This window comes from Oncorhynchus mykiss, chromosome 12 (assembly GCF_057628025.1).
Source record: "Oncorhynchus mykiss isolate SJ-2025 chromosome 12, ASM5762802v1, whole genome shotgun sequence".
Lineage (NCBI taxonomy): Eukaryota > Metazoa > Chordata > Actinopteri > Salmoniformes > Salmonidae > Oncorhynchus > Oncorhynchus mykiss.
The window spans coordinates 93,680,228-93,705,134 of NC_143033.1; the positions used below are offsets into that span (position 1 = coordinate 93,680,228).

At 46.1% G+C, this 24,907-nt stretch overlaps 1 protein-coding gene across 2 annotated transcripts; it reads right to left on the reverse strand.

Moving 5' to 3' along the window:
• Positions 1 to 1,543: 1,543 nt before the first annotated feature.
• On the reverse strand, positions 1,544 to 23,571 carry LOC110511121 (IQ domain-containing protein K). 2 transcript variants are annotated; one of them, XM_090194195.1, is made up of 9 exons: positions 23,480 to 23,571; positions 23,262 to 23,389; positions 23,002 to 23,152; positions 22,520 to 22,617; positions 22,094 to 22,146; positions 21,753 to 21,830; positions 21,434 to 21,518; positions 8,576 to 8,690; positions 3,035 to 4,266 (listed from the first exon to the last, which is right to left on the reverse strand). In XM_090194195.1, exons 1-9 carry the CDS (start codon positions 23,529 to 23,531, stop codon positions 3,953 to 3,955), a joined length of 1,074 nt encoding a protein of 357 aa, XP_090050321.1. In that variant the 5' UTR covers positions 23,532 to 23,571; the 3' UTR covers positions 3,035 to 3,952. The 2 variants fall into 2 exon arrangements, with proteins under 2 accessions (XP_090050323.1, XP_090050321.1); XM_090194197.1 differs by lacking the exons at positions 21,434 to 21,518; positions 21,753 to 21,830; positions 22,094 to 22,146; ... (2 more) ...; positions 23,262 to 23,389; positions 23,480 to 23,571 and adding an exon at positions 9,539 to 9,806 and having other exon boundaries at positions 1,544 to 4,266.
• Between the last annotated feature and the right edge of the window lie 1,336 nt (positions 23,572 to 24,907).

Here is a 24,907-nt window from a genome sequence, read left to right on the forward strand (position 1 = left end):
ACTCCCCAGCCAGAGTTACCTTCTCCCCAGACTACTCCCCAGCCAGAGTTACCATCTCCCCAGCCAGAGTTACCTTCTCCCCAGCCAGAGTTACCTTCTCCCCAGACTACTCCCCAGCCAGAGTTACCTTCTCCCCAGACTACTCCCCAGCCAGAGTTACCTTCTCCCCAGACTACTCCCCAGCCAGTTACCTTCTCCCCAGCCAGAGTTACCTTCTCCCCAGACTACTCCCCAGCCAGAGTTACCTTCTCCCCAGATTACTCCCCAGCCAGAGTTACCTTCTCCCCAGACTACTCCCCAGCCAGAGTTACCTTCTCCCCAGACTACTCCCCAGCCAGAGTTACCTTCTCCCCAGACTACTCCCCAGCCAGAGTTACCATCTCCCCAGACTACTACCCAGCCAGAGTTAGCTTCTCCCCAGACTACTCCCCAGCCAGAGTTACCATCTCCCCAGACTACTACCCAGCCAGAGTTAGCTTCTCCCCAGCAAGAGTTACCTTCTCCCCAGACTACTCCCCAGATTACTCCCCAGCCAGAGTTACCTTCTCCCCAGACTACTGCCCAGCCAGAGTTACCTTCTCCCCAGACTACTCCCCAGCCAGAGTTACCTTCTCCCCAGACTACTCCCCAGCCAGAGTTACCTTCTCCCCAGACTACTCCCCAGCCAGAGTTACCATCTCCCCAGACTACTACCCAGCCAGAGTTAGCTTCTCCCCAGCAAGAGTTACCTTCTCCCCAGACTACTCCCCAGATTACTCCCCAGCCAGAGTTACCTTCTCCCCAGACTACTGCCCAGCCAGAGTTACCTTCTCCCCAGACTACTCCCCAGCCAGAGTTACCCTCTCCCGAGACTACTCCCCAGCCAGAGTTACCATCTCCCCAGACTACTACCCTGCCAGAGTTAGCTTCTCCCCAGCAAGAGTTACCTTCTCCCCAGATTACTCCTCAGCCAGTCAGAGTTGACAAAATCACATACAGATGTGAGGCCAGGCTAAAGCTTTCATGCCAGTGCATGCAGCAACATTGAAACTAGTAGAGCAGTCCTGCTACCTGCTGGGCTAATGCTACCTACCCACTGCTATGTGATCCAGTTTCACCATGCAACAGAACCCACTGTTTCCGGCCAGCCAGCCAAGCTCTACTGTGGAGTGCTGGTTGCTCAGGCCTATCAAATGTCCTCGAAATGAAATGAGCTGTTTTATCGCCTCACCCTAACCCAGTGGCAGCTGTGCCCCGGGCATCCAATTACCTACTGACTGAGATACATATCTCTCACTTCCCTGGCCTGGGCCTTCTGGGGGCTGCTGCGTCATGATTGGACCAGCAGCTGTCCATCACAGGGCCAACCTGCTGTTCTGCTCTGTGATTTGGTCCAATTGAAAACTGTGAGGTCTTCATGAGCAGGGTCTCTGCAGGTAAGTCACTCAGACATATAACAGTGGATATAATGCCAATACACTGAATTGCACTCTCAAAACCAATGGAATGTCAATGGTCTCTAAAAGGTCCATGAGGGAGTAAAGTACACCACACTCTATCTTGTCATTTTCAGTGTTTTATTGGTGTCCTGTTTATCCGCTTGCTCTCAGTCACTGAGAGAGCACTCTTCTCAGATCTCACTTTCGCTTCCTCTTTCCATCAACAGGGTCATTCAGCTTCCTGACTTGCAGGACACAAGGCTAAGGTGGAAAAATAATGTGCTATTCTGTTCATCTGCTCTTATCCTTTTCTCTGCCCTAAATTCCTGTTTTGAGTGGGAACATTTGTCTGTTTCATGAGCTCAAGCATTATTATCACCTTGTTCGTGGAAAAAGGAAGTGACAAATACAGGAAATATATGTACCTTTCTATGCGCTGTGGAGGAGAGGTGATTAGAAGCAAAGCCATTGTGCTAGTGACTACCAGTGTCTAGTCATCTTTACAGTACGTATCGATACGGTTTCTAATATTAGTGTGTAACCTATGCTCTTCATCAGTAGTGTGTCAGTAATAGTGTGTAAAAGTGGTGATGTTGATATAACATTGATGATGTACATGTCATGTTCTGCCGTAGCACCCTATTCCCTGTAAGGTGTATTACTTTTGACCAGTTGGCGTAGTCGGCAAGGTCCCTAGCCACACAAACAATATGGAGGGACAGGTAGTTGGTCAACTATATAGGGCAGGGCCAATCCTGGAACACAAAACATTTCTGGTTTTAGTTTCTACCTGGTAGTTTGTTGCACACACCTGGTGTCCCAGGTCTGAATTAGTCCCTGATTAGAAAGAGGGGATGAAAAACAGAAGTACAGTGCCTTGCAAAAGTATTCATCCCCCTTGGCGTTTTTCCTATTTTGTTGCATTACAACCTGTAATTTGAATGTATTTTTATTTGTATTTCATGTAATGGACATACACAAAATAGTCCAAATTGGTGAAGTGAAATGAAAAAAAAAAATTGTTTCAAAAAATCAAAAACGGAAAAGTGGTGTGTGCATATGTATTCACCCCCTTCGCTATGAAGCCCCTAAATATGATCTGGTGCAACCAATTACCTTTAGAAGTCACATATTTAGGTAAATAAAGTCCACCTGTGTGCAATCTAAGTGTCACATGATCTCAGTATATGTTCTGTTCTGAAAGACCCCAGAGTCTGCAACACCACTAAACAAGGGGCACCAACAAGCAAGAGACACCATGAAGACCAAGGAGCTCTCCAAAACAGGCCAGGGACAAAGTTGTGGAGATGTACAGATCAGGGTTGGGTTATAAAAACTATCCAAAACGTTGAACATCCCATGGATCCCTTATATATAAAAAAAAAGAAAGAATATGGCACCACAACAAACCTGCCAAGAGAGGGCCGCCCACCAAAACTCACAGACCAGGCAAGGAGGGCATTAATCAGAGAGGCAACAAAGAGACCAAAGATAACCCTAAAGAAGCTGCAAAGCTCCACAGCGGAGATTGCAGTATCTGTCCATAGGACCACTTTAAGCCTGCACTCCACAGAGCTGAGCTTTATAGAAGAGTGTCAAGAAAAAAGCCATTGCTTAAAGAAGAAAATAAGCAAACACGTTTGGTGTTCGCCAAAAGGCATGTGGGAGACTCTCCAAACATATGGAAGAAGATACTCTGGTCAGGTGAGACTAAAATGTAGCTTTTTGGCCATCAAGGAAACAGCTATGTCTGGTGCAAACCCAACACCTCTCATCACACCGAGTATACCATCCAGTGAAGTACGGTGGTGGCAGCATCATGCTGTGGGGATGTTAGTCATCGGCAGGGAAACTGGTCAGAATTAAAGGAATGATGGATGGCGCTAAATAGAAAGTATTTCTTGAGGGAAACCTGTTTGTCTTCCAGAGATTTGAGACTGGGACAGAGGTTCACCTTCCAGCAGGACAATGACCCTAAGCATACTGCTAAAGAAACACTCGAGTGGTTTAAGGGGAAACATTTAAATGTCTTGGAATGGCCTAGTCAAAGCCCAGACCTCAATCCAATTGAGAATCTGTGGTATGACTTAAAGATTGCACCAGCGGAACCCATCCAACTTGAAAAACTCCCAGTGGCTAGATGTGCCAAGCTTATAGAGACATAACCCAAGAGACTTGCTGCTGTAATTGCTGCAAAAGGCGGGTCAACAAAGTATTGACTTGGGGGTGGTGAATAGTTATGCACGCTCAAGTTTTTTTGTCTTTTCTTGTTTGTTTCAGAATAAAAACATATTTTCCATCTTCAAATTGGTAGGCATGTTGTGTAAATCAAATGATACAACCCCCCCCCCCCCCCCCAAAAAAAAATCTATTTCAATTCCAGGTTGTAAGGCAACAAAATAGGAAAAATGCCAAGGGGGTGAATACTTTTGCAAGCCACTGTATTTCAGCCCTCCAGGACCAGGATTGGGCAGCTCTGGTATAGGGAATAGGGTGCCATTTGGGACACACATTGCCTCAGCCTCTATGGCCTTTCAGTGGCTACCTAAGGATGGGGAAAAGGTATCCATAGCGGTGGCTAAAGCAGTGACGGCAGCAGCCTCGGGCAGGGTCAGTGAGTCAGTTAGTGTCCTCTCCTCCCTGGTCAGGTCCTCTACTCCCTGCAGGCTGGGGGTCAGCGACTCGGTGCTCTCAGGACTCATCTGGGAGGTGGGGGTGTGGAACACGGTGCTCTGGGGGGTGGGGGAGACCACCTGGATGGACACGTCTGAGTTGGAGTACCCACCACCGAGCTGAGGGGTCTGAGGGGTGGTGGAGTCCCCCCTGAGGTCATTGAGGGCCGAGCTCACTAGGGAAGAATAAAACAAAATAAACCAAACATACAGTTTATCCACAAACACACACGATTCAGAGGTTTGTAGACTAGCTCATGGTGACAGCTGCCAGGCCTGTTCTATTGTTAGCCTCAGTAATAGACAATAGACGTGACATCATAGATGCAAAGCTTTCTTGAATAGAATTGAGTTCTTTATATTTGACCAGTTACAATACTCAAACAAAGAGAGAGATAGAAATACATTTGTGTTGTAGACGTCACAGACACAATGTTGTGTATGATGGTTTGCTATGTTTACACTGGTTAATGATGGCGTTTGGGTTAAATTTCAATTCAATCAAGTAAACAGGAAGCAAATGAAAATTTTACCCCAAAAAGTATGGAAAAATGTTTTATTTCGAATTGGAATATCAGTTTACATCCTGAATTTAAATGGAATTGACCCCAACCCTGTTGTGGAGTTATCGAGCTATGGGATAGCTAGCTTTGTTATGTTGTCGTGTTCACTGAACCGTCATCAGAGATACATTCCTCACATGGTACACGAGGTCAAGGACACGAGGAGATAGATAAATGTGGTGCTGAGCTCTGCACCTGTCAGCTGACACTTGACCTCCAGGCCTGACCTGACCTGTGGCGGCCATGTCTGAGAACCCTGTTGAGACCGCCTCAGTATGAAGGTTTTTCCTGCTTGTTTCCAGTGCTTATGTTTCAGAATGTCTTTAAGTCAATTTCCAGTGATAATGTTTCAATCCAAGTCATTTCTAGGGCTTATGTTTCAGACGGTGACGTTTTTAAAGTAATTTCCATAACCACCATAACCATTTTTTGTAAGCGTTTGTGTGGAACGAACAGCTGACTGGTCGGGCATTTCAATGGTAACATGGACTCTTTACAACGTGATGAAACTGTGTTGCTCCTTGCTGAAACAAGCAAGGTGTTGTAGCAAACGAGTCGACCTCACTGCAGCAGCAGCCCATGCAGTCAGGAGCGGAGTAGAGGAGAAAATGTGCTATTCTAATGATTAGAACATGACCACGGCCATTTGGCTGACCAATAACCCTCATCCAAAATTCCATGTCCGTCCCCGCCTTAATGGCGAGGTCATGAAATGTTTCAGCCGGTGAGGTTTTTAGGCCATTTCCAGTGCTTGTGTTTCAGCCTGTGAAGTGTGTAATGGTGAATGGGTATGGTATGGTACTGGGTCAGATGAGATCAGATGAGATCAGCCTGTGAAGTGTGTAATGGTGAATGGGTATGGTATGGTACTGGGTCAGATGAGATCAGCCTGTGAAGTGTGTAATGGTGAATGGGTATGGTATGGTACTGGGTCAGATGAGATCAGCCTGTGAAGTGTGTAATGGTGAATGGGTATGGTATGGTACTGGGTCAGATGAGATCAGCCTGTGAAGTGTGTAATGGTGAATGGGTATGGTATGGTACTGTGTCAGATGAGATCAGCCTGTGAAGTGTGTAATGGTGAATGGGTATGGTATGGTACTGGGTCAGATGAGATCAGCCTGTGAAGTGTGTAATGGTGAATGGGTATGGTATGGTACTGGGTCAGATGAGATCAGCCTGTGAAGTGTGTAATGGTGAATGGGTATGGTATGGTACTGGGTCAGATGAGATCAGATGAGATCAGCCTGTGAAGTGTGTAATGGTGAATGGGTATGGTATGGTACTGGGTCAGATGAGATCAGCCTGTGAAGTGTGTAATGGTGAATGGGTATGGTATGGTACTGGGTCAGATGAGATCAGCCTGTGAAGTGTGTAATGGTGAATGGGTATGGTATGGTACTGGGTCAGATGAGATCAGCCTGTGAAGTGTGTAATGGTGAATGGGTATGGTATGGTACTGGGTCAGATGAGATCAGTCTGTGAAGTGTGTAATGGTGAATGGGTATGGTATGGTACTGGGTCAGATGAGATCAGCCTGTGAAGTGTGTAATGGTGAATGGGTATGGTATGGTACTGGGTCAGATGAGATCAGCCTGTGAAGTGTGTAATGGTGAATGGGTATGGTATGGTACTGGGTCAGATGAGATCAGCCTGTGAAGTGTGTAATGGTGAATGGGTATGGTATGGGTCAGATGAGATCAGCCTGTGAAGTGTGTAATGGTGAATGGGTATGGTATGGTACTGGGTCAGATGAGATCAGCCTGTGAAGTGTGTAATGGTGAATGGGTATGGTATGGTACTGGGTCAGATGAGATCAGCCTGGCAGCAGCAGCTGCATCACACAGTTGCCATTTATTTTCTCCTTTCATGTCTCGCTCTTCCTCTCTCATCTCAAGTTCTCTCTTTTCCTCTGCCTCTCTTTCAGGTCTTTCTCTCTCTCTGCTCCATCTCTCTCACACTCCCCCTCTTCTCTCTCGGTCCTGTGGTTTGTGTCATCCGTCACTCTGCACTGTATGCTGCTCTGCTCTCGGTTCATTTCACCCAAAAACAACAAACAAACTGCAACTTCAGCAAAAACAGCCCAGCAAGGTCTCTCTCTGTCTCTACCATCTACCCCTTCCTCCCATCTTTCTATATGCATCTCTCTGTCTCTCTCACACACAAGTACTGTACAATGCTGTGGTGCTGATGTTGAGAGAGGGCTCTCCATTGAGATCGCAGTAGTCAGGTGCTTATGTTGAAGAGGTAGAGAGGTCTGCATTGACAACACAGTAGTCAGGTATAGAGAGAAGTACCTCCCCATTGAGAATACTGTATCCAGGTGCTGCTGTTGAGAGGTAGAGAGTAGAGAGAGGTCTCCATTGACAACAGGTGCTGATGCTGAGAGATAGAGAGGTCCCTCTCCATCTCCATTGAGAACATAAGGTCAGGTGTGTTTCTGTGCTCCCGCAGCCTCCCCAGGCCCCCTGCTGGAATGTCAGGTCAGCACTCGCTTCACGCAGCAGGAGTGTCGTGTACCAGGAAGTGTAAGAATGTTCGCTGCTCCACAGCTATTTGGATGTGTGTGGTGTGTGTGCCTTTGTCGTTTTGGAATGCGTGCCTCAATGTGGTGGTCATGTGGAAAAGACCGATGTGTCAGTGTGTGTGTGTGTGAGTGGAGTGTGTGTGTGTCTAAAACAAAATGTAGACGTGCTATGTGCAGGGCTGTTAAAACATCTGCCTGTGTGTATGTATGTTTAAGCATATCTGTTTGTATGTATGTGACGGAGATATTCTGTGCATGTATGTGCATTGTAATCTGTGCTTCTGTATGTATTGAGCATGTGGTTATGTTTGTGTGTGTGCATATTTGTAAAGTGTGTGTGTGTTGTCAAGGACAGAGCTGTGTCGTTCTCCCAGGAATGCCAGCCAGTCAGCCATTAAGGGCTCAGGGTTTTCTCTCTGGAATAGGGCCTACATTCCCAGCTGCTCTACACTATATATATTTATACACACACACACACACACACACACACACACACACACACACACACACACACACACACACACACACACACACACACACACACACACACACACACACACACACACACACACACACACACACACACACACACACACATTGCAGTAGGATAATCCTTACAGAAGACAGTGTCATTTGATGTTACCCCGCGCCCCCCAACACACACACACACACCCGCGCTGACATTTTCATCTCCCTCACTCTCTCTCTCTCTCCTTCTTTCCTGCCTCCATCTCCTTCTGAAGATGTGTGCAGTCCCCCTCCCCTCCCTCTGTGTCACAAAGACATCCTGAACCCTGCAGACATTTTCTCTTCTGTCTCCTTCACTTCCCATATTTCTTCCCCCTCCTTCTCCTGCACTCATTCTCTCCCTCTCCTTCCCTCGCTCTCGCTCTGTCCTCAGCAGCAACTCCATTCAGATTAAACAACAGCTCACCTGATGGTTTCTGGTAGTTGTAGCCTACTCCTTCTCATTTAACTAACTCAATTCTGTCATTTTAATTCCATTTTGCATTGATTAGAGATCTCCCACGTTGCTTACTACACACGGAGCCACTGAGTGTAGATGGTGCCACATTGATTGGCCGACAATAACACACACGTGAAACCCGTGTAGGCTACTATGGTATGTACTTTATGTCATAAAAACTACATTCAAAAGATTGTTTTTTTGAATTAAAAATGTCAAATGTCATGGCATATCCTTGTGTGTAGCATTGTCTCATAGACAATTACATTTTGACAAAGACTTTTCATTGTTAAAATAGACTAAAAATGCACATTCGGACATTTGAATATCTGAATAAGCGTGCCCATCCCTACCTGATTTACTCAACTGTTTCCATTATTTTGTCAGTTACCTCAGGTGTGTGTGTGTGTGTGTGTGTGTTCACTCACCCCGGCTCTCCTGGTGAGCCCAGAATTCTTGGACTGTTTTGGTGATGTCACGGTTATCCTCTCTAAGCTCCCTCTGCCACTGGCGCAGCTCCTGCACATCTGCACGGGCCCGCACCTATACACACACACACACACGGTCGGAAACAGTTGTAATGACTATTCTTGTGTTTGACCTTGATTGAATCCACATTGTCAATCAAACTAAAACAGGCAGTATCCTCTAGATGGTCCAGATCCTCTCTGGTAGAATCCTACTGTGTTTTAATCTGGAGCAGCTGGAGGAGAAACACACTGGCTGGCACACCTGAATAAAGATTCCTTCCTCCAGAATACCATACAGCAGTGTGTGTGTGTACTGTTCGCTGCAGGCAATAGGATGGGTAGTTTAGCAGTACTAACATTCATGCGGATTCCCGTGTTGATAAAACAACGTGTTTGGCAGTAAACTGAAGGCAGTGCCAGGTCTTTCAGCTATTGTATGTTGATGATCATGTGGATAATAATGCAGATGATAATGTGGATGGTGGGACTAAATCCAGAATACTGAGGGAGCCTTTCCGAGGTCTTTCCCTGTGTTTCTGTGTGGCCTCAACGCTTTCAATGGAGGTTCCAAATAGCTGCTGCAGGGTAGCTGAACAGAACATGTCCCTGAATCCTCCTCTCTCCCAGCCCCCCTCTTTCCTACACTCTGACTAGATCTTTATGTCTCAGAGTCCCTCTGCTCTCCATTCTCCTCTCACCCCTCCTACCGATGTTGTTCCAGAGTGGAAAGTTAAATATCTCTCGCTCTACTATCTCATCCTATCACTCTGTCTGTCTGTCTGTCTGTCTGTCTGTCTGTCTGTCTGTCTGTCTGTCTGTCTGTCTGTCTGTCTGATCATCAGTGTGTTTGTCTGTCTGATCACTCTTTTTCTTCATATCTTCTTTCTATCCCAGACACACTCCTGTTTGCCACTCTCTTACCTCCTCTCCTTGTTCCCATCTGCCCTTTTCTTTTATACCATTCTCCTTCCTCTCCTCCTCTCTCTCCCATCTTTCCTCTCTCTTCTCCACCTCACTTCTTGCCTCTCCCTCCCGCATTTCACCCTTCCCCCTTGCTCCCATTTCTATCTCCCTCTCCTCCCTCTCCCCAGTGTGTCCCTTTTACATATCTCTCCCCTCCTCCCATGATCCCTCCTTTCACTCTCTCTACCCTCCCCTCTCTCTACTCCTTTGCCTCCTCTCACCCTCCCACCCCTTGCTCCCATTCCTTCATCTCTCCCCTGTTCCTCAGCCTCCCCTCCCCCGGTCTCTCCCCTCCTCCATCTCTCTCCTGTTCCTCAGCCTCCCCTCCCCCGGTCTCTCCCCTCCTCCATCTCTCCCCTGTTCCTCAGCCTCCCCTCCCCCGGTCTCTTCCCTCCTCCATCTCTCTCCTGTTCCTCAGCCTCCCCTCCCCCGGTCTCTCCCCTCCTCCATCTCTCTCCCCAGTATAGCCTTAGTTAGTGGTTAGCCGTAGCTAGCTGCAGTCTAAATGTGAGTGTGTGGCTGTGAAAGTGGGCCTGTTACGTAAGGCCGTACCATGGCATTGGGGTGGAGGGGGGTAGGGGATCCATGGTTTATTCAGTGGGTGTCAGAACGCAGCACAACCCCCTCTGCTGACGGGAGATACCATAGAGATGGAAATGAGGGGTGAGGGTCAGGAGGGGGGCAGTCTGTCTTGTTTGTGTGCATGCGTGCGCATGCATGTGTGTGTGTCGGTATGGCACTTGAGGAAGAAAGGGGATGGGTGATGGGAGTGTCTGTGTAAATCAGTGCAGATAGCTAGTTAACCAGGATGAGGTTTGTTATGGCTGAAGTGCATCATGGATTCAGTTTAGCACTGCATCATGTCTGTCTGTACACGTGTCTGTTTCATTACATACGGATGAGTGTTTTTGTGTGTCAAACCATTAGTGCGCCTTTCCTAATAATCTTTTGAGTATGTGTGTATTGTGTACTTTGGTGTGCATGTCAGGATGAATGTGTGTGTCTGTGTGTATTTTAGTTGAACACGTGAGTGAGTTGTCCCTCCCCTGGGTATGTGTGAAGGATGGGCATTTCAAACGTGATTATATAAATGTGCGAGACAGCGCGCACACACACACACAGCATAAGCACCAAACGCACAGTGAGACCCCATCCAACTTAATCCCCACTGGCATCCTCGCTACAAGTCAAAGTCTTCCCAAGAAAACCTGTTCACACGCACACACACACACACGCACACACACACAGCATAAAACACATGCAAAACCACAAACACCCACATAAATACCTGACACAAAGATACGCAGATGCACACACACACACACACACACACACACACACCTTCCAAGTGTCATTCTCTCTGTCAGGTGGTCTAGCTGAGGCAGAGCTCTTGACCAAGTCTGTGGGAGAAAAGGGAGGAGAAGAGAGGAGAAAAATAAAGCGGAGAGGAAAGGGGATTAGAGTCTGAGATCAGAGACTTTACTTCATCCTGAACACTGAAGCATGCATGAGAACACCAGCTGTTCTGGACGACTGTGTGATCATGCTTGCCGTAGCCGACCTTTAAACAGGTCAACATTCGCAAGGCCACAGGGCAGACGGATTTCCAGGGCGTGTACTCACAGCATGCCCAGACCAACTGGCAAGTGTCCTCACTGACATGTTCAACCTCTCCCTGACTGTACTACCAACATGTTTCAAGCAGACCACCATAGTTCCTGTGCCCAAGAATGCCAAGGTAACCTGCCTAAATGACTACCGCCCCGTAGCACACACATTAGTAGTCATGAAGTGCTTTGAAAGGCTGGTCATAATGCCCACAAAGTTCATCACTAAGCTAAGGACCCTAGAACTAAACACCTCCCTCTGCAACTGGATCTTGGACTTCCTGACGGGCTGCCCCCGTGTTAAGGGTAGGTAACATCACATCTGCCACGCTGATCCTCAACACTGGGGCCCCTCAGGGTTGCGTGCTTAGTCCCCTCCTGTACTCCCTGTTGACCCACGAATATGTGGCCAAGCACGACTCCAACACCATCATTATTTTTGCTGACGACGACAGTGGTAGGCCTGATCACCGACAACGATGAGACAGCCTATGAGGAGGAGGTCAGATAACTGGCAGTGTGGTGCAAGGACAACAACCTCTCCCTCAACATGAGCAAGACAAAGGATCTGATCCCGGACTACAGGAAAAGGCGGGCCGAACAGGCCTCCATTAACATCAACGGGTTGAGAGTTTCAAGTTCCTTGGTGTCCACATCACCAACAAACTATCATGGTCCAAACACAACATGACAGTCGTGAAGAGGGCACGACAACACCTTTTCCCCCTCAGGAGACTGAAAAGATTTAGCATGTGTCCCTTACAGCTGCACCATCGAGAGTGTCCTGACCGGTTGCATCACTGCCTGGTATGACAACTGCTCGGCATCCGACCGTAAGGCGCTACAGAGGGTAGTGTGTACGGCCCAATACATCACTGGGGCCAAGCTTCCTGCCAGCCAGGACCTATATAATAGGCAGTGTCAGAGGAAAGCCCAAAAAATTGTCAAAGACTCCAGTCACCCAAGTCATAGACTGTTTCCTCTGCTACTGCATGGCAAGTGGTACCAGAGCGCCAAGTCTAAGTCCAAAAGGCTCCGGATCAGCTTCTACCCCCAAGCCATAAGACTGCTGAACAATTAATCAAATGGCCACCCAGACTAGTTACATATGTTTTTACATTGCTACTATGCATAGTCAGTTAGCTATGCATTGTCACTTTACCCCTACATACATGTACATATTACCTCGACTAACCTGTACCCCCCACATTGACTCGGTACAGGTACCACCTTTAGCAAATATTTTCTGAGCCATATTTCTTGAACTGCATTGTTGGTTAAGGGCTTGTAAGTAAGCATTTCACGGTAAAGTCTACACTTGTTGTATTCGGTGCATGTGACAAATAAAATGTGATTTGATTTGATTCATCTACAGCAGAGCCGGGCCATGGAGGAATGTAGGGGTGGATGGCGAGGAGGAAGAACCACGCTCTGCCTCAGGGAACTGCACTTCCTGTGAGCCACACAGGGTTCATCTAAGTGCCTTGTGGTTCCTCACTGCATCACTGGCTGTGTCTCAAACAGCACCCTATTCCCTATGTAGTGTGTACTATAAGCCTATAGGGAGGGATGGCTAGACACAGATTAGAGAAGTGTTCATTGTGGTTATTAGGCAAACTCAGCCCTTGTGTTCTTATTGTCCACCCCTCATAATGGCTTGTCTACCATTAGCTTTTCACTAGCTCACTGGTCTAATGCAAGTCAACTAACATCCCTCCAATCACTCATCTGGAATCACAGACCTAGTTCTCTATGGGCAAAATCTCTCTTCAACAGCTTTGCCTCACATAGACATTTATTTGCTAGAACAGGTGTGGAGTCTTGACTTGAATGGGGATGTCTGTTCTACAGATTTTATTTCTATGTCCCCACAGTTCTGTGAATTCATCACTGATAGTGGTGGCACCACTACCAGGCCATGCCAGGGCATGCAGGGATAATACTAGGGGTCACCCAAGCCTACACCCCACAGTCATATACAGGGCTCTATGCTGCCCCTTTTTACAAGGAGCATGTGTGAGTAAAAAATGTTAGGAGCACACAACAAAATATTTGAGGTAACAAGACGTTTTCTTTGTCATGATTCTGCGCTCAGTGTGTTCTCCATGGCACTCAGGTGCTGCCGTACAGATCACTACAACAATTATCTGGGTGATGTTTTTCTAGGCACACTGGTGCTCCTAAATTACAATTCCAGGTCGCACAGCAAAATATTTAGGCGCATATGCCAGTAAAATGGTCGCAATGTAGAGCCCTGACAAAGTACGTATAGGGCACAGCAGTACCTAGCTACTCACAATCTAAGTACAGAGAGAGGTAGATGACTATGGACTGGGTTGGGGTAGGCTAGGCTATAGGCTAGACAAAGCTAAGCAACTAGGCTAGGCTATAGGCTAGACTGACTATGGACTGGACTGGGGTAGGCTAAGCTATAGGCTAGACTGACTATGGACTGGGGTAGGTTAGGCTATAGGCTAGAAAAAGCTAAACTACTAGGCTAGACTATAGGCTAGACTGACTATGGACTGGGGTAGGCTAGGCTATAGGCTAGAAAAAGCTAAACTACTAGGCTAGGCTATAGGCTAGACTGACTATGGACTGGGTTTGGCTAGGCTATAGGCTAGAACAAGCTAAACTACTATGCTAGGCTATAGGCTAGACTGACTATGGACTGGGGTAGGCTAGGCTATAAGCTAGACTGACTATGGACTGGAATGGGGTAGGCTAGGACTAAGCTCTGCTGTGCTGGGCTATGAGATGTCCTGGGCTGGACTGGGCTAGGTACTGAGTCCGTGCCTGTAAATCTCTGAGAGTGGGGGTAGGCTCTACGGAGCAGAACCCTAGAGGCATCTATCTATGACCATAAAAGCCCTCTCTTTCTCTGCATGGCCACACTACTGAGCCCCATTGACTGTTTAATTGGAAAGATATTTATTACTGGTCTCCTTTGACCACAATACTGTTTAACTCACCATTGAAAAGCCTTGAGTGGTCTGTGGTGGGTTTATGTAGTATATCTCTATGGTGGGTTTATGTAATATATCTCTGTGGTGGGTTTATGTAATATATCTCTGTGGTGGGTTTATGTAGTATATCTCTGTGGTGGGTTTATGTAATATATCTCTGTGGTGGGTTTATGTAATATATCTCTGTGGTGGGTTTATGTAATATATCTCTGTGGTGGGTTTATGTAGTATATCTCCGTGATGGGTTTATGTAGTATATCTCTGTGGTGGGTTTATGTAATATATCTCTGTGGTGGGTTTATGTAATATATCTCTGTGGTGGGTTTATGTAGTATATCTCTGTGGTGGGTTTATGTAATATATCTCTGTGGTGGGTTTATGTAATATATCTCTGTGGTGGGTTTATGTAGTATATCTCTGTGGTGGGTTTATGTAGTATATCTCTGTGGTGGGCTTATGTAGTATATCTCTGTGGTGGGTTTATGTAATATATCTCTGTGGTGGGTTTATGTAATATATCTCTGTGGTGGGTTTATGTAGTATATCTCTGTGGTGGGTTTATGTAGTATATCTCTGTGGTGGGTTTATGTAGTATATATCTGTGGTGGGTTTATGTAATATATCTCTGTGGTGGGTTTATGTAGTATATCTCTGTGGTGGGTTTATGTAGTATATCTCTGTGGTGGGTTTATGCAATATATCTCTGTGGTGGGTTTATGTAGTATATCTCTGTGGTGGGTTTATGTAATATATCTCTGTGGTGGGTTTATGTAGTATATCTCTGTGGTGGGTTTATGTAGTATATCTCTGTGGTGGGTTTATGTAGTATATCTCTGTGGTGGGTTTATGTAGTATATCTCTGTGGTGGGTTTATGTAGTATATCTCTGTGGTGGGTTTATGTAATATATCTCTGTGGTGGGTTTATGTAGTATATCTCTGTGGTGGGTTTATGTAGTATATCTCTGTGGTGGGATTATGTAATATATCTCTGTGGTGGGTTTATGTAGTATATCTCTGTGGTGGGATTATGTAATATATCTCTGTGGTGGGTTTATGTAGTATATCTCTGTGGTGGGTTTATGTAGTATATCTCTGTGGTGGGTTTATGTAATATATCTCTGTGGTGGGTTTATGTAGTATATCTCTGTGGTGGGTTTATGTAGTATATCTCTGTGGTGGGTTTATGTAGTATATCTCTGTGGTGGGTTTATGTAGTATATCTCTGTGGTGGGTTTATGTAATATATCTCTGTGGTGGGTTTATGTAGTATATCTCTGTGGTGGGTTTATGTAGTATATCTCTGTGGTGGGCTTATGTAGTATATCTCTGTGGTGGGTTTATGCAATATATCTCTGTGGTGGGTTTATGTAGTATATCTCTGTGGTGGGCTTATGTAGTATATCTCTGTCAGTGGAGGCTGCTGAAGGGAGGACATGGCTTCCAAAGGGTTGATACCATTCCAATGACTCCATTCCAGACATTATCATGAGCCGTCCTCCCCTCAGCAGCCTCCACTGATCATTGTGGTGGGCTTATGTAGTGCATCTGCTGGCTAAGGCTTCCGGATGGTTAGAGCAGGGTCATATTCATTAGGGCAAACCATAGCAAAACGTTTTGAAAGGGAAGCTTTTCTTATTGGGTGAGTGCAGGTAGTCCTTCGCTGTTTCAGTCCCTTTTCTTCTGTTTGGTGCCTAATGAACATCCCCATTAGCTGTTGCGAAAGCAGCAACTATTCTTCCTGGGGTCCACACTAAACAGGAAACATGACATAATACAGCTCAAGGACAGAACTACATCAAACATGTTTTAAAGTCACACGTAGCCTACATGTCAATAACATACACACAAACTATCTAGGTCAAATAGGGGAGAGCCTTGTGCCGTGAGGTGTTGCTTTATCTGTTTTTTGAAACCAGGTTTGCTGTTTATCTGAGCAATATGAGATGGAACGGATTTCCATGCAATAATGGCTCGATATAATACTGTACACTGTCTTGAATTTGTTCTGGATTTGGGGACTGTGAAAAGAGGAGTTTACACTTTGAAGTGTACCTCCAGTACTGTACTGCACTGTGCCTAGCAGGAGTTAAAGGATGGAGGATTATGGCTAGCTAGGCTATGGCTACGGTGTGTTAGCTAAGTATATTACATAACATGTTGTGTCGTAGCATCTCTCTTTCTAGTGTTCAGCCTAGCATCTCCCTGTGCTGCTCAGAGAGACAAGAACATTGTCTGACTGGGTGGTGTGTGATATACTGGCTGCTGTGTGACATACTGGCTGCTGTGTGATATACTGGCTGCTGTGTGACATACTGGCTGCTGTGTGACATACTAGCTGCTGTGTGACATACTGGCTGCTGTGTGATATACTGGCTGCTGTGTGATATACTGGCTGCTATGTGGCATCAATGTGTGTTTCTGATGCCGACCATTCATCCTTGGTAACAACTACACATCTTGTCAATGAAAGAGGTGAGGGAGGGAGGGGTACACACAAATGCACGTACACACGCACCCGCACACCCCTCCTCTGCAGTCAACGCTGCGTCAAGCAGGTTACATAACTCAGGCAAGTGAGTGAGAGAGAAAGAGAGAGATAGTAAGAGAAAGGGGTGAGGCAGAGAAAGAGAGATATAGACGGAGGAAGGATGGGGAGCAACAGGAGAGTATGGTGTAAGGGGGATTGAATGAGAGAGGAAGAGAGAGATAGTCAGAGGAAGGGAGTGAGGAACAGGAGAGTATGGTGTAAGGTGGATTGAATGAGAGAGGAAGAGAGAGATAGTCAGAGGAAGGGAGTGAGGAACAGGAGAGTATGGTGTAAGGTGGATTGAATGAGAGAGGAAGAGAGAGATAGTCAGAGGAAGGGAGTGAGGAACAGGAGAGTATGGTGTAAGGTGGATTGAATGAGAGAGGAAGAGAGAGATAGTCGGAGGAAGGGGAGGAACAGGAGAGTATGGTGTAAGGGGGACTGAATGAGAGAGGAAGAGAGAGATAGTCGGAGGAAGGGGAGGAACAGGAGAGTATGGTGTAAGGGGGATTGAATGAGAGAGATAGTCAGAGGAAGGGAGGGAGGAACAGGAGAGTATGGTGTAAGGGGGACTGAATGAGAGAGAAAGTCAGAGGAAGGGGGGAACAGGAGAGTATGGTGTAAGGGGGATTGAATGAGAGAGATAGTCAGAGGAAAGGAGGGAGGAACAGGAGAGAATGGTGTAAGGGGGATTGAATGAGAGAGGAAGAGAGAGATAGTCGGAGGAAGGGAGGGAGGAACAGGAGAGTATGGTGTAAGGGGGACTGAATGAGAGAGAAAGTCAGAGGAAGGGGGGAACAGGAGAGTATGGTGTAAGGTGGATTGAATGAGAGAGGAAGAGAGAGATAGTCAGAGGAAGGGAGTGAGGAACAGGAGAGTATGGTGTAAGGTGGATTGAATGAGAGAGGAAGAGAGAGATAGTCGGAGGAAGGGGAGGAACAGGAGAGTATGGTGTAAGGGGGACTGAATGAGAGAGGAAGAGAGAGATAGTCGGAGGAAGGGGAGGAACAGGAGAGTATGGTGTAAGGGGGATTGAATGAGAGAGATAGTCAGAGGAAGGGAGGGAGGAACAGGAGAGTATGGTGTAAGGGGGACTGAATGAGAGAGAAAGTCAGAGGAAGGGGGGAACAGGAGAGTATGGTGTAAGGGGGATTGAATGAGAGAGATAGTCAGAGGAAAGGAGGGAGGAACAGGAGAGAATGGTGTAAGGGGGATTGAATGAGAGAGGAAGAGAGAGATAGTCAGAGGAAGCGGATGAACAGGAGAGTATGGTGTAAGGGGGATTGAATGAGAGAGAAAGTCAGAGGAAGGGGGGAACAGGAGAGTATGGTGTAAGGGGGATTGAATGAGAGAGATAGTCAGAGGAAAGGAGGGAGGAACAGGAGAGAATGGTGTAAGGGGGATTGAATGAGAGAGGAAGAGAGAGATAGTCGGAGGAAGGGAGGGAGGAACAGGAGAGTATGGTGTAAGGGGGACTGAATGAGAGAGAAAGTCAGAGGAAGGGGGGAACAGGAGAGTATGGTGTAAGGGGGATTGAATGAGAGAGATAGTCAGAGGAAAGGAGGGAGGAACAGGAGAGAATGGTGTAAGGGGGATTGAATGAGAGAGGAAGAGAGAGATAGTCGGAGGAAGGGGGGGAGGAACAGGAGAGTATGGTGTAAGGTGGATTGAATGAAAAAAGAAGAGAGAGATAGTCAGAGGAAGGGGGGAGGAACAGGAAAGTATGGTGTAAGGGGGATTGAATGAGAGATGAAGAGAGAGATAGTCAGAGGAAGGGGGAACAGGAGAGTATGATGTAAGGGGGATTGAATGAGAGAGGAAGAGAGAGATAGTTAGAGGAAGGGGGGGACAGGAGAGTATGGTGTAAGGGAGACTGAATGAGAGAGGAAGGATTAGAATGAGTATGATGGATAAAGGGCTAGAGGTGAGAACAAGAGGAAAATAGTATTGACGTCTGCTGAAAAGCTTCACATACACTGTTTCCACCCCGCTGAGCCACCCACCCACCCACGCACGCACGCACGCACACACACACACACACTCCTCTGAAGCATGATGGCACTGTATATACCTGTATATATCCAATATATATGTGATGCTGCTTGGCATTAAGGCCAAAGAGTTCAATCTTGGTTTCATCAGACCAGAGAATCTTGTTTCTCATGGTCTGAGAGTCTTTAGGTGCCTTTTGACAAACTCCAAGCTGGCTGTCATGTGCCTTTTACTGAGGAGTGGCTTCCATCTGGCCACTCTAGCATAAAGGCCTGATTGGTGGAGTCCTGCAGAAATGGTTGTCTTTCTGGAAGGTTCTCCCATCTCCACAGAGGAACTCTAGAGCTCTGTCATTGACCATCAAGTTATTGGTCACCTCCTTGACCAAGGCCCTTCTCCCCCGATTGCTCAGTTTGGCCGGGTGACCAGCTCTAGGAAGAGTCTTGGGGGTTTCAAACTTCTTCCATTTAAGAATGATGGAGGCCACTGTGTTCTTGGGGACCTTCAATGCTGCCTTGACACAATCCTGTCTCGAAGCTCTACGGACAATTCCTTCAACCTCATGGCTTGGTTTTTGCTCTGGCATGCACTGTCAACTGTGGGACCTTATATAGACAGGTGTGTGTCTTTCCAAATTATGTACAATCAATTTAATTTACTACAAGTGGACTCCAATCAAGTTGTAGAAACATCTCAAGGATGATCAATGGAATATTTCGAGTCTCATAGCAAAGAGTCTGAATACCTATATAAATAAGGTATTTATGTTTACTAAAAACCTGTTTTCGCTTTGTGTGTAGATTTTAGAAAAAGGCTGTTTACGTAACTAAATGTGGAAAAAGTCAAGGGGTTTAAATACTTTCCGAAGGCCCTGTATGTGAGTTGGGAGGGTTAACCACTACGCACGCCCTAGTTAAGATCTAGTCCCAGATCCCCATTATCCACAGACACAAACATGGCTGTACATCAAACAGCCAGCCCCTCGGACCCAGTTCTGGGCTGGCCCCTCGGACCCAGTTCTGGGCTGGCCCCTCGAACCCAGTTCTGGGCTGGCCCCTCGGACCCAGTTCTGGGCTGGCCCAAGCCCATAAAACAGCACTAACAGTGTTCCTCTCCTTCACTTCCTCTCTAATCATCCCTGAAAAAACCTTCCAAGCCGTCTCTCTCCACTCCCTCCCTAAACTTCTAGTGGGGAGAGTCTGCTGTTCTATCCCTAGCCCTATTGAACCTCACCTCAGTTAGAGCAGGATAAACACAGGGAGTCAATGAGGACAGGCTCACTACCGCCACCTCCTGTTGAGGAGAGGAATTACAACCAATTACAGTGCGAGATAACACAAGAGATCCAATACTGCCTACCTCTGGCCACACTGGCAGAACAGGACACAGGGACACGTGGACACATTCTGCATGCTCTACTCTGCCCACCCCAGTGCTTCTTCAAGCCCACTCGAGCAGAGCCTGTTTGGACATGACAGATCTAAACCACAGCTGGCATCGTCGATCCTTAATCATTTACACTGACAATGAGGAGATTTTTGGCTGGATTTTTCTACGCTGTCACAGAGTCGCAGGGATGAGTTTTGTTTTGGTGTTTGTGTGTAAAAAAGGGCTCATTTGTGGTTACATCATAAACAGACAACAAGTGTCTAGTAGATAGACGAGACAGAGACTTGTCTGATTAGAAGTGCGTCTATGGGTGTGTGTGACTTTACATTTTTTTGTCATTTATGAGACGCTCTTAACCAGAGCGACTTACAGCAATTAGTGTCTATATTTATCCAGAACAGAGCACTCAAGAACACCCACACAGGAAGGAATTAGGCAGTGCATCACTGATGACATAATCACGCTGTAGCCAGAAAATAATGGGATTACACAATATATTTGTTTCATATGGGGTCACTGGCCAGCTCCTGAAAATGCACACGCCTGAACACAATAATACACACACATGCATGCACGTAAAATAACATACAACACTCCTTCCGTGGCCTCCAACTGCTCTTAAACGCTAGTAAAACCAAATGTATGCTTTTCAACCGTTCGCTGCCTGCACCCGCACGCCCTACTAGCATCACCACCCTGGATGATTCCGACCTAGAATATGTGGACATCTATAAGTACCTAGGTGTCTGGCTAGACTGTAAACTCTCCTTCCAGACTCATATCAAACATCTCCAATCTAAAATCAAATCTAGAGTCGGCTTTCTATTCCGCAACAAAGCCTACTTCACTCACGCCGCCAAACTTACCCTAGTAAAACTGACTATCCTACCGATCCTCGACTTCGGCGATGTCATCTACAAAATAGCTTCCAATACTCTACTCAGCAAACTGGATGCAGTTTATCACAGTGCCATCCGTTTTGTTACAAAAGCACCTTATACCACCCATCACTGCGACCTGTATGCTCTAGTCGGCTGGCCCTCGCTACATATTTGTCGCCAGACCAACTGGCTCCAGGTCAGCTACAAGTCCATGCTAGGTAAAGCTCCGCCTTATCTCAGTTCACTGGTCACGATGGCAACACCCACCCGTAACACTACCTGGTTAAATAAAGGTTAAATAAATTAATAAAAATAAATAAAAAAACACATAAGCATGCACGCTTACACACTAACAAACACACAGCAAAAATAGGGGACAGTGGAGCATTTAACCCTTTACACACCGTGCAATGACACCCTTTAAAATGGTACAAGAATATTTATCATCTAAAATAACAGTGACCTTTAATTTACTGTCAACGACACTCACAGTATAGCCCCGCCAGAAGGACTGGATGAGAACAGCAGCATGCTGGTCTGACAGCAGTAGGGAGAGAGGGATGGGAGGCCTGGGACTGGGAGAGGGAGGGAGAAGAGAGGAGGGGATGGAGAGAGGAGAGGGCAGCGTGTGAGTCACCTCTGTTCATAAGGGCAGCATCAGCCTAAGGTGCAAGTTTGTGTCACTGTGTGTGTGTGTGTGTGTGTGTGTGTGTGTGTACATGCATACATATTCCATGTGATTTCTGAGATTACTTTCTTGCTCTGTGTTATGTTTGCGTATACACTTTATTAAGTCTCCTGCATCTCACTGTATCCTGAGCCAGTCCTTGACAAATGGGATCTCATGGAAGTCCACAGGGGCCTGTCCCTGCCGGCGGGGGTTCCGACTGCAGTGAGAGAGAAGAAAAGGCTTTGGAACAGACCGTAGCAGACAGAATATTAAGCTTAGTTTCACACAAAGACAAACTACAGTCATAGTTGCGTAACACCAATCCATTTTTAGAGACAGACTTTTTTTTTTTATGGTAAAAGCAATGGCTTAGCACTCAGAAGATAAAGAGGTGGCAGAAAGTTCAGAGACATTGTCAAAGATTTTTACTAAATCAACTGAGAATGGAAGAGAGCAAAGGGGGCATGCAGGCAGTCTTACTTGTACAGCCACTCAGTTAGGAAGTCACAAGCGTTGAATGCTGTTCTTTTCCTCTTAAACAGGTAAAAGGATGACAGTGTTACTGTACTGTAATAATCTGCAGAGCTCTACAGAAGTAGGCTACAGTATAATCATCATTATCATAGTATAATCAGTGCTTGAAGTCGTATTAAATAAGTCCTAGTACTAGTTTTGGGTGTCGGGATTCATGTTAGAGACAATATTTCAGAAGAGGTGATCATACATCCTGTCACTCTATAATTCAAAGTCGTTTATGTAGTACAGTCAGGAGAAGCAAACTATTAAAATACTGTAATGTATTCTAGTTTGGTGGTCTGTAGTGTTCTGCAGGGCCACATTGATATCTAGTAAATTGCCATTATACCATGTTAGTGTTATCGTGTGATATAGGCCTAGTGCCAGTACCTCCAGGCAGTGTTGTCTCTGGGCCTCTCTCAGCATGGCCTCCAGTCCAGGCAGTAGCACTGGGAACACGGACCCCTCCAGGAACTGGGTGATTGGGCCTGGGGCAGACATGGGAATGGATCAACACAAGTGGGGTAAGAGTGGCCTTTCTGCCATGCAAAGGGAAATTTCACTCCAACTGTAGCCTAAAACATTGTTTTGGTACTATTATTGGGGAGTAAAATCAAGACAGACTTGAAACATTATTATCCTCTACTGTGCTTAGAGAGCTAATTAAACAGGAAAGTATTGTTCCTGATAAAAGCATAGATTATGTATAGCGATTGAGGGGGGAAAGCAGTATCGGGTCTTGCACCAGAAACACTGAGGCTACAGGACACTAGTCTACTTCCTGTGCCATAAACGTCAAGACCTCTTGGCAGAGGCAATACTATGTTTAGCACATACAAAGAAGCTACAGTTTTAAGTGGTTTGAAACTCACGTTGATGAAGCTGGGGAGTGGATGCAGGGTGTGTGGTCAGAGGCTGTCTGTGACAGGAGGATGGAGGTTTGTCCAAGACAGAGTATCCAGCAAGGGCAGGGTGGCTCAGAAGAGGGTCAACATGCTTCACAGGATCATCATCCACAGCAACCTAGAAAGCCATACAGCACCATGTAGACAAACATATCGTTTTATTTTTACAAATGAATTGTTGAATTTGAATTTATTTACTGAAGTGCAATTATTGTTGGCTGCCTTACCTTAGCTGCCATGAGACCATAGAAGACAGGAGAGTGCTTGCTGGCGCTGTACTGGGAGACATGAGTGCTCACTGAACCACTGTCTGTCCAAGCAGCGCTGGGTGGACTGGGCTGCTCCGACTCATATTCTGGTTGCACACAACAATGAAAACGCCATTTTTATTTATATTTTAGTCGACAACATGCATACCGGTATTTACAAGCGAAGCATACCTTACCTTCACAGACTTGTTGCCACAATGATTTCTTAGCACCAATAATTTTTGCCATTCTGAAGCAGTTGCTAAGAACGCGTCGCTGGTTGTCATGGAAAAACGTATCTTCGTACTTAAAAATAAATACGAATAATATTTTTGATTAACACATTTCTCTTAGCCCCAAAAAAAGTAATTTTAAACACCATTAGAAAATACGTATAACGGCACAACAAGTCTTTAAAAGAAACCAATGGCAAACACGCAGGGGCTTTTCCTAAAAACAAATATCCCACGTCAGCCACTGGAGGGCAGCAGCTCCAGCTAACTCATAAAGACCGAACCAAAGAGGGAGTTTTATTACGCTGGCTCAGGTTGAATCATAATCGGGCGAAAGCGGGGAGGGAGGCGCGCCATCTCAAATAAAACAGTAATCTGAGCCGCTCAGTCATGTTGTCAACAAGGCAGCACGGTGCATCGTCCATAAAATTGTATTTTTCATGAAATACATGTTTGAATTGAACTAGTTTTCATTGAGAAGGCAGATAAAGCATTTTTTAAATCAAAAGCAATCAATGTTGTGAAAGCTTGTGAAAACAAAATCCTACTCATCAGTCCACGTGCTTAGTTACATTACTTTTGTTATGAGCCGATTTTGCCGTCGACCATAGCGGGGCACCTGGCTCATGCCCGGGAGGCAGCCCGATTCCAAAACGGAATCGGGACTCTACTTGCAGTAGGATCCTTGGGATGGCCCTACCCTACTTGCAGTAGAGTCCAACGCTAAACAGATTGAATTGGGACATGCCCGTGGCATTAATAAAACTCCTTCATTCCTACATATGATCTACTACTCTGTATTTTGACCAATGAAGCTTATAATAACTTGGTTATATCAAAGACAGTTTGATTTACGATTAATGTGGTGTATTATAAGCTTATAATACACCCAACAATTGTGATTTGAAGAAAAGCCCTCAAACTTAACTCTGGACTTCAAAGCCACTTCCTCTGCGTTTTTATCCCATCAGGGACTGATTTAGACCTGGGTCACTGGGTGTGTGCAATTAATGATAAGGTAGAACAGAAAACCAGCAGGCTCTGGACCTCATAGGGTGAGTTAAGTACCCCTGCCCTATAGTGAGCTCTTATTCTAAGAGCATTCCCCATCTAATGCAGGGGTGTCAAACTCATTCCATGGAGGGCCTATTGTCTGCAGGTTTTAGTTTATTCCTTTCAATTAAGCCCTAGACAACCAGGGGAGGGCAGTTATTTAGTAATTAGTAAGCTTAACTCATCAATCAAGTACAAGGGAGGAGCGAAAACCTGCAGACAGTCAGCCCTCCATGGGATGAGTTTGACACCTGTAATCTAATGGTACATTTGCGCTCATCCTCTCCCTGCTGCCATTCCAAAACCACAATCCCCCCCAGATGTGACCCCAAAGCAGCA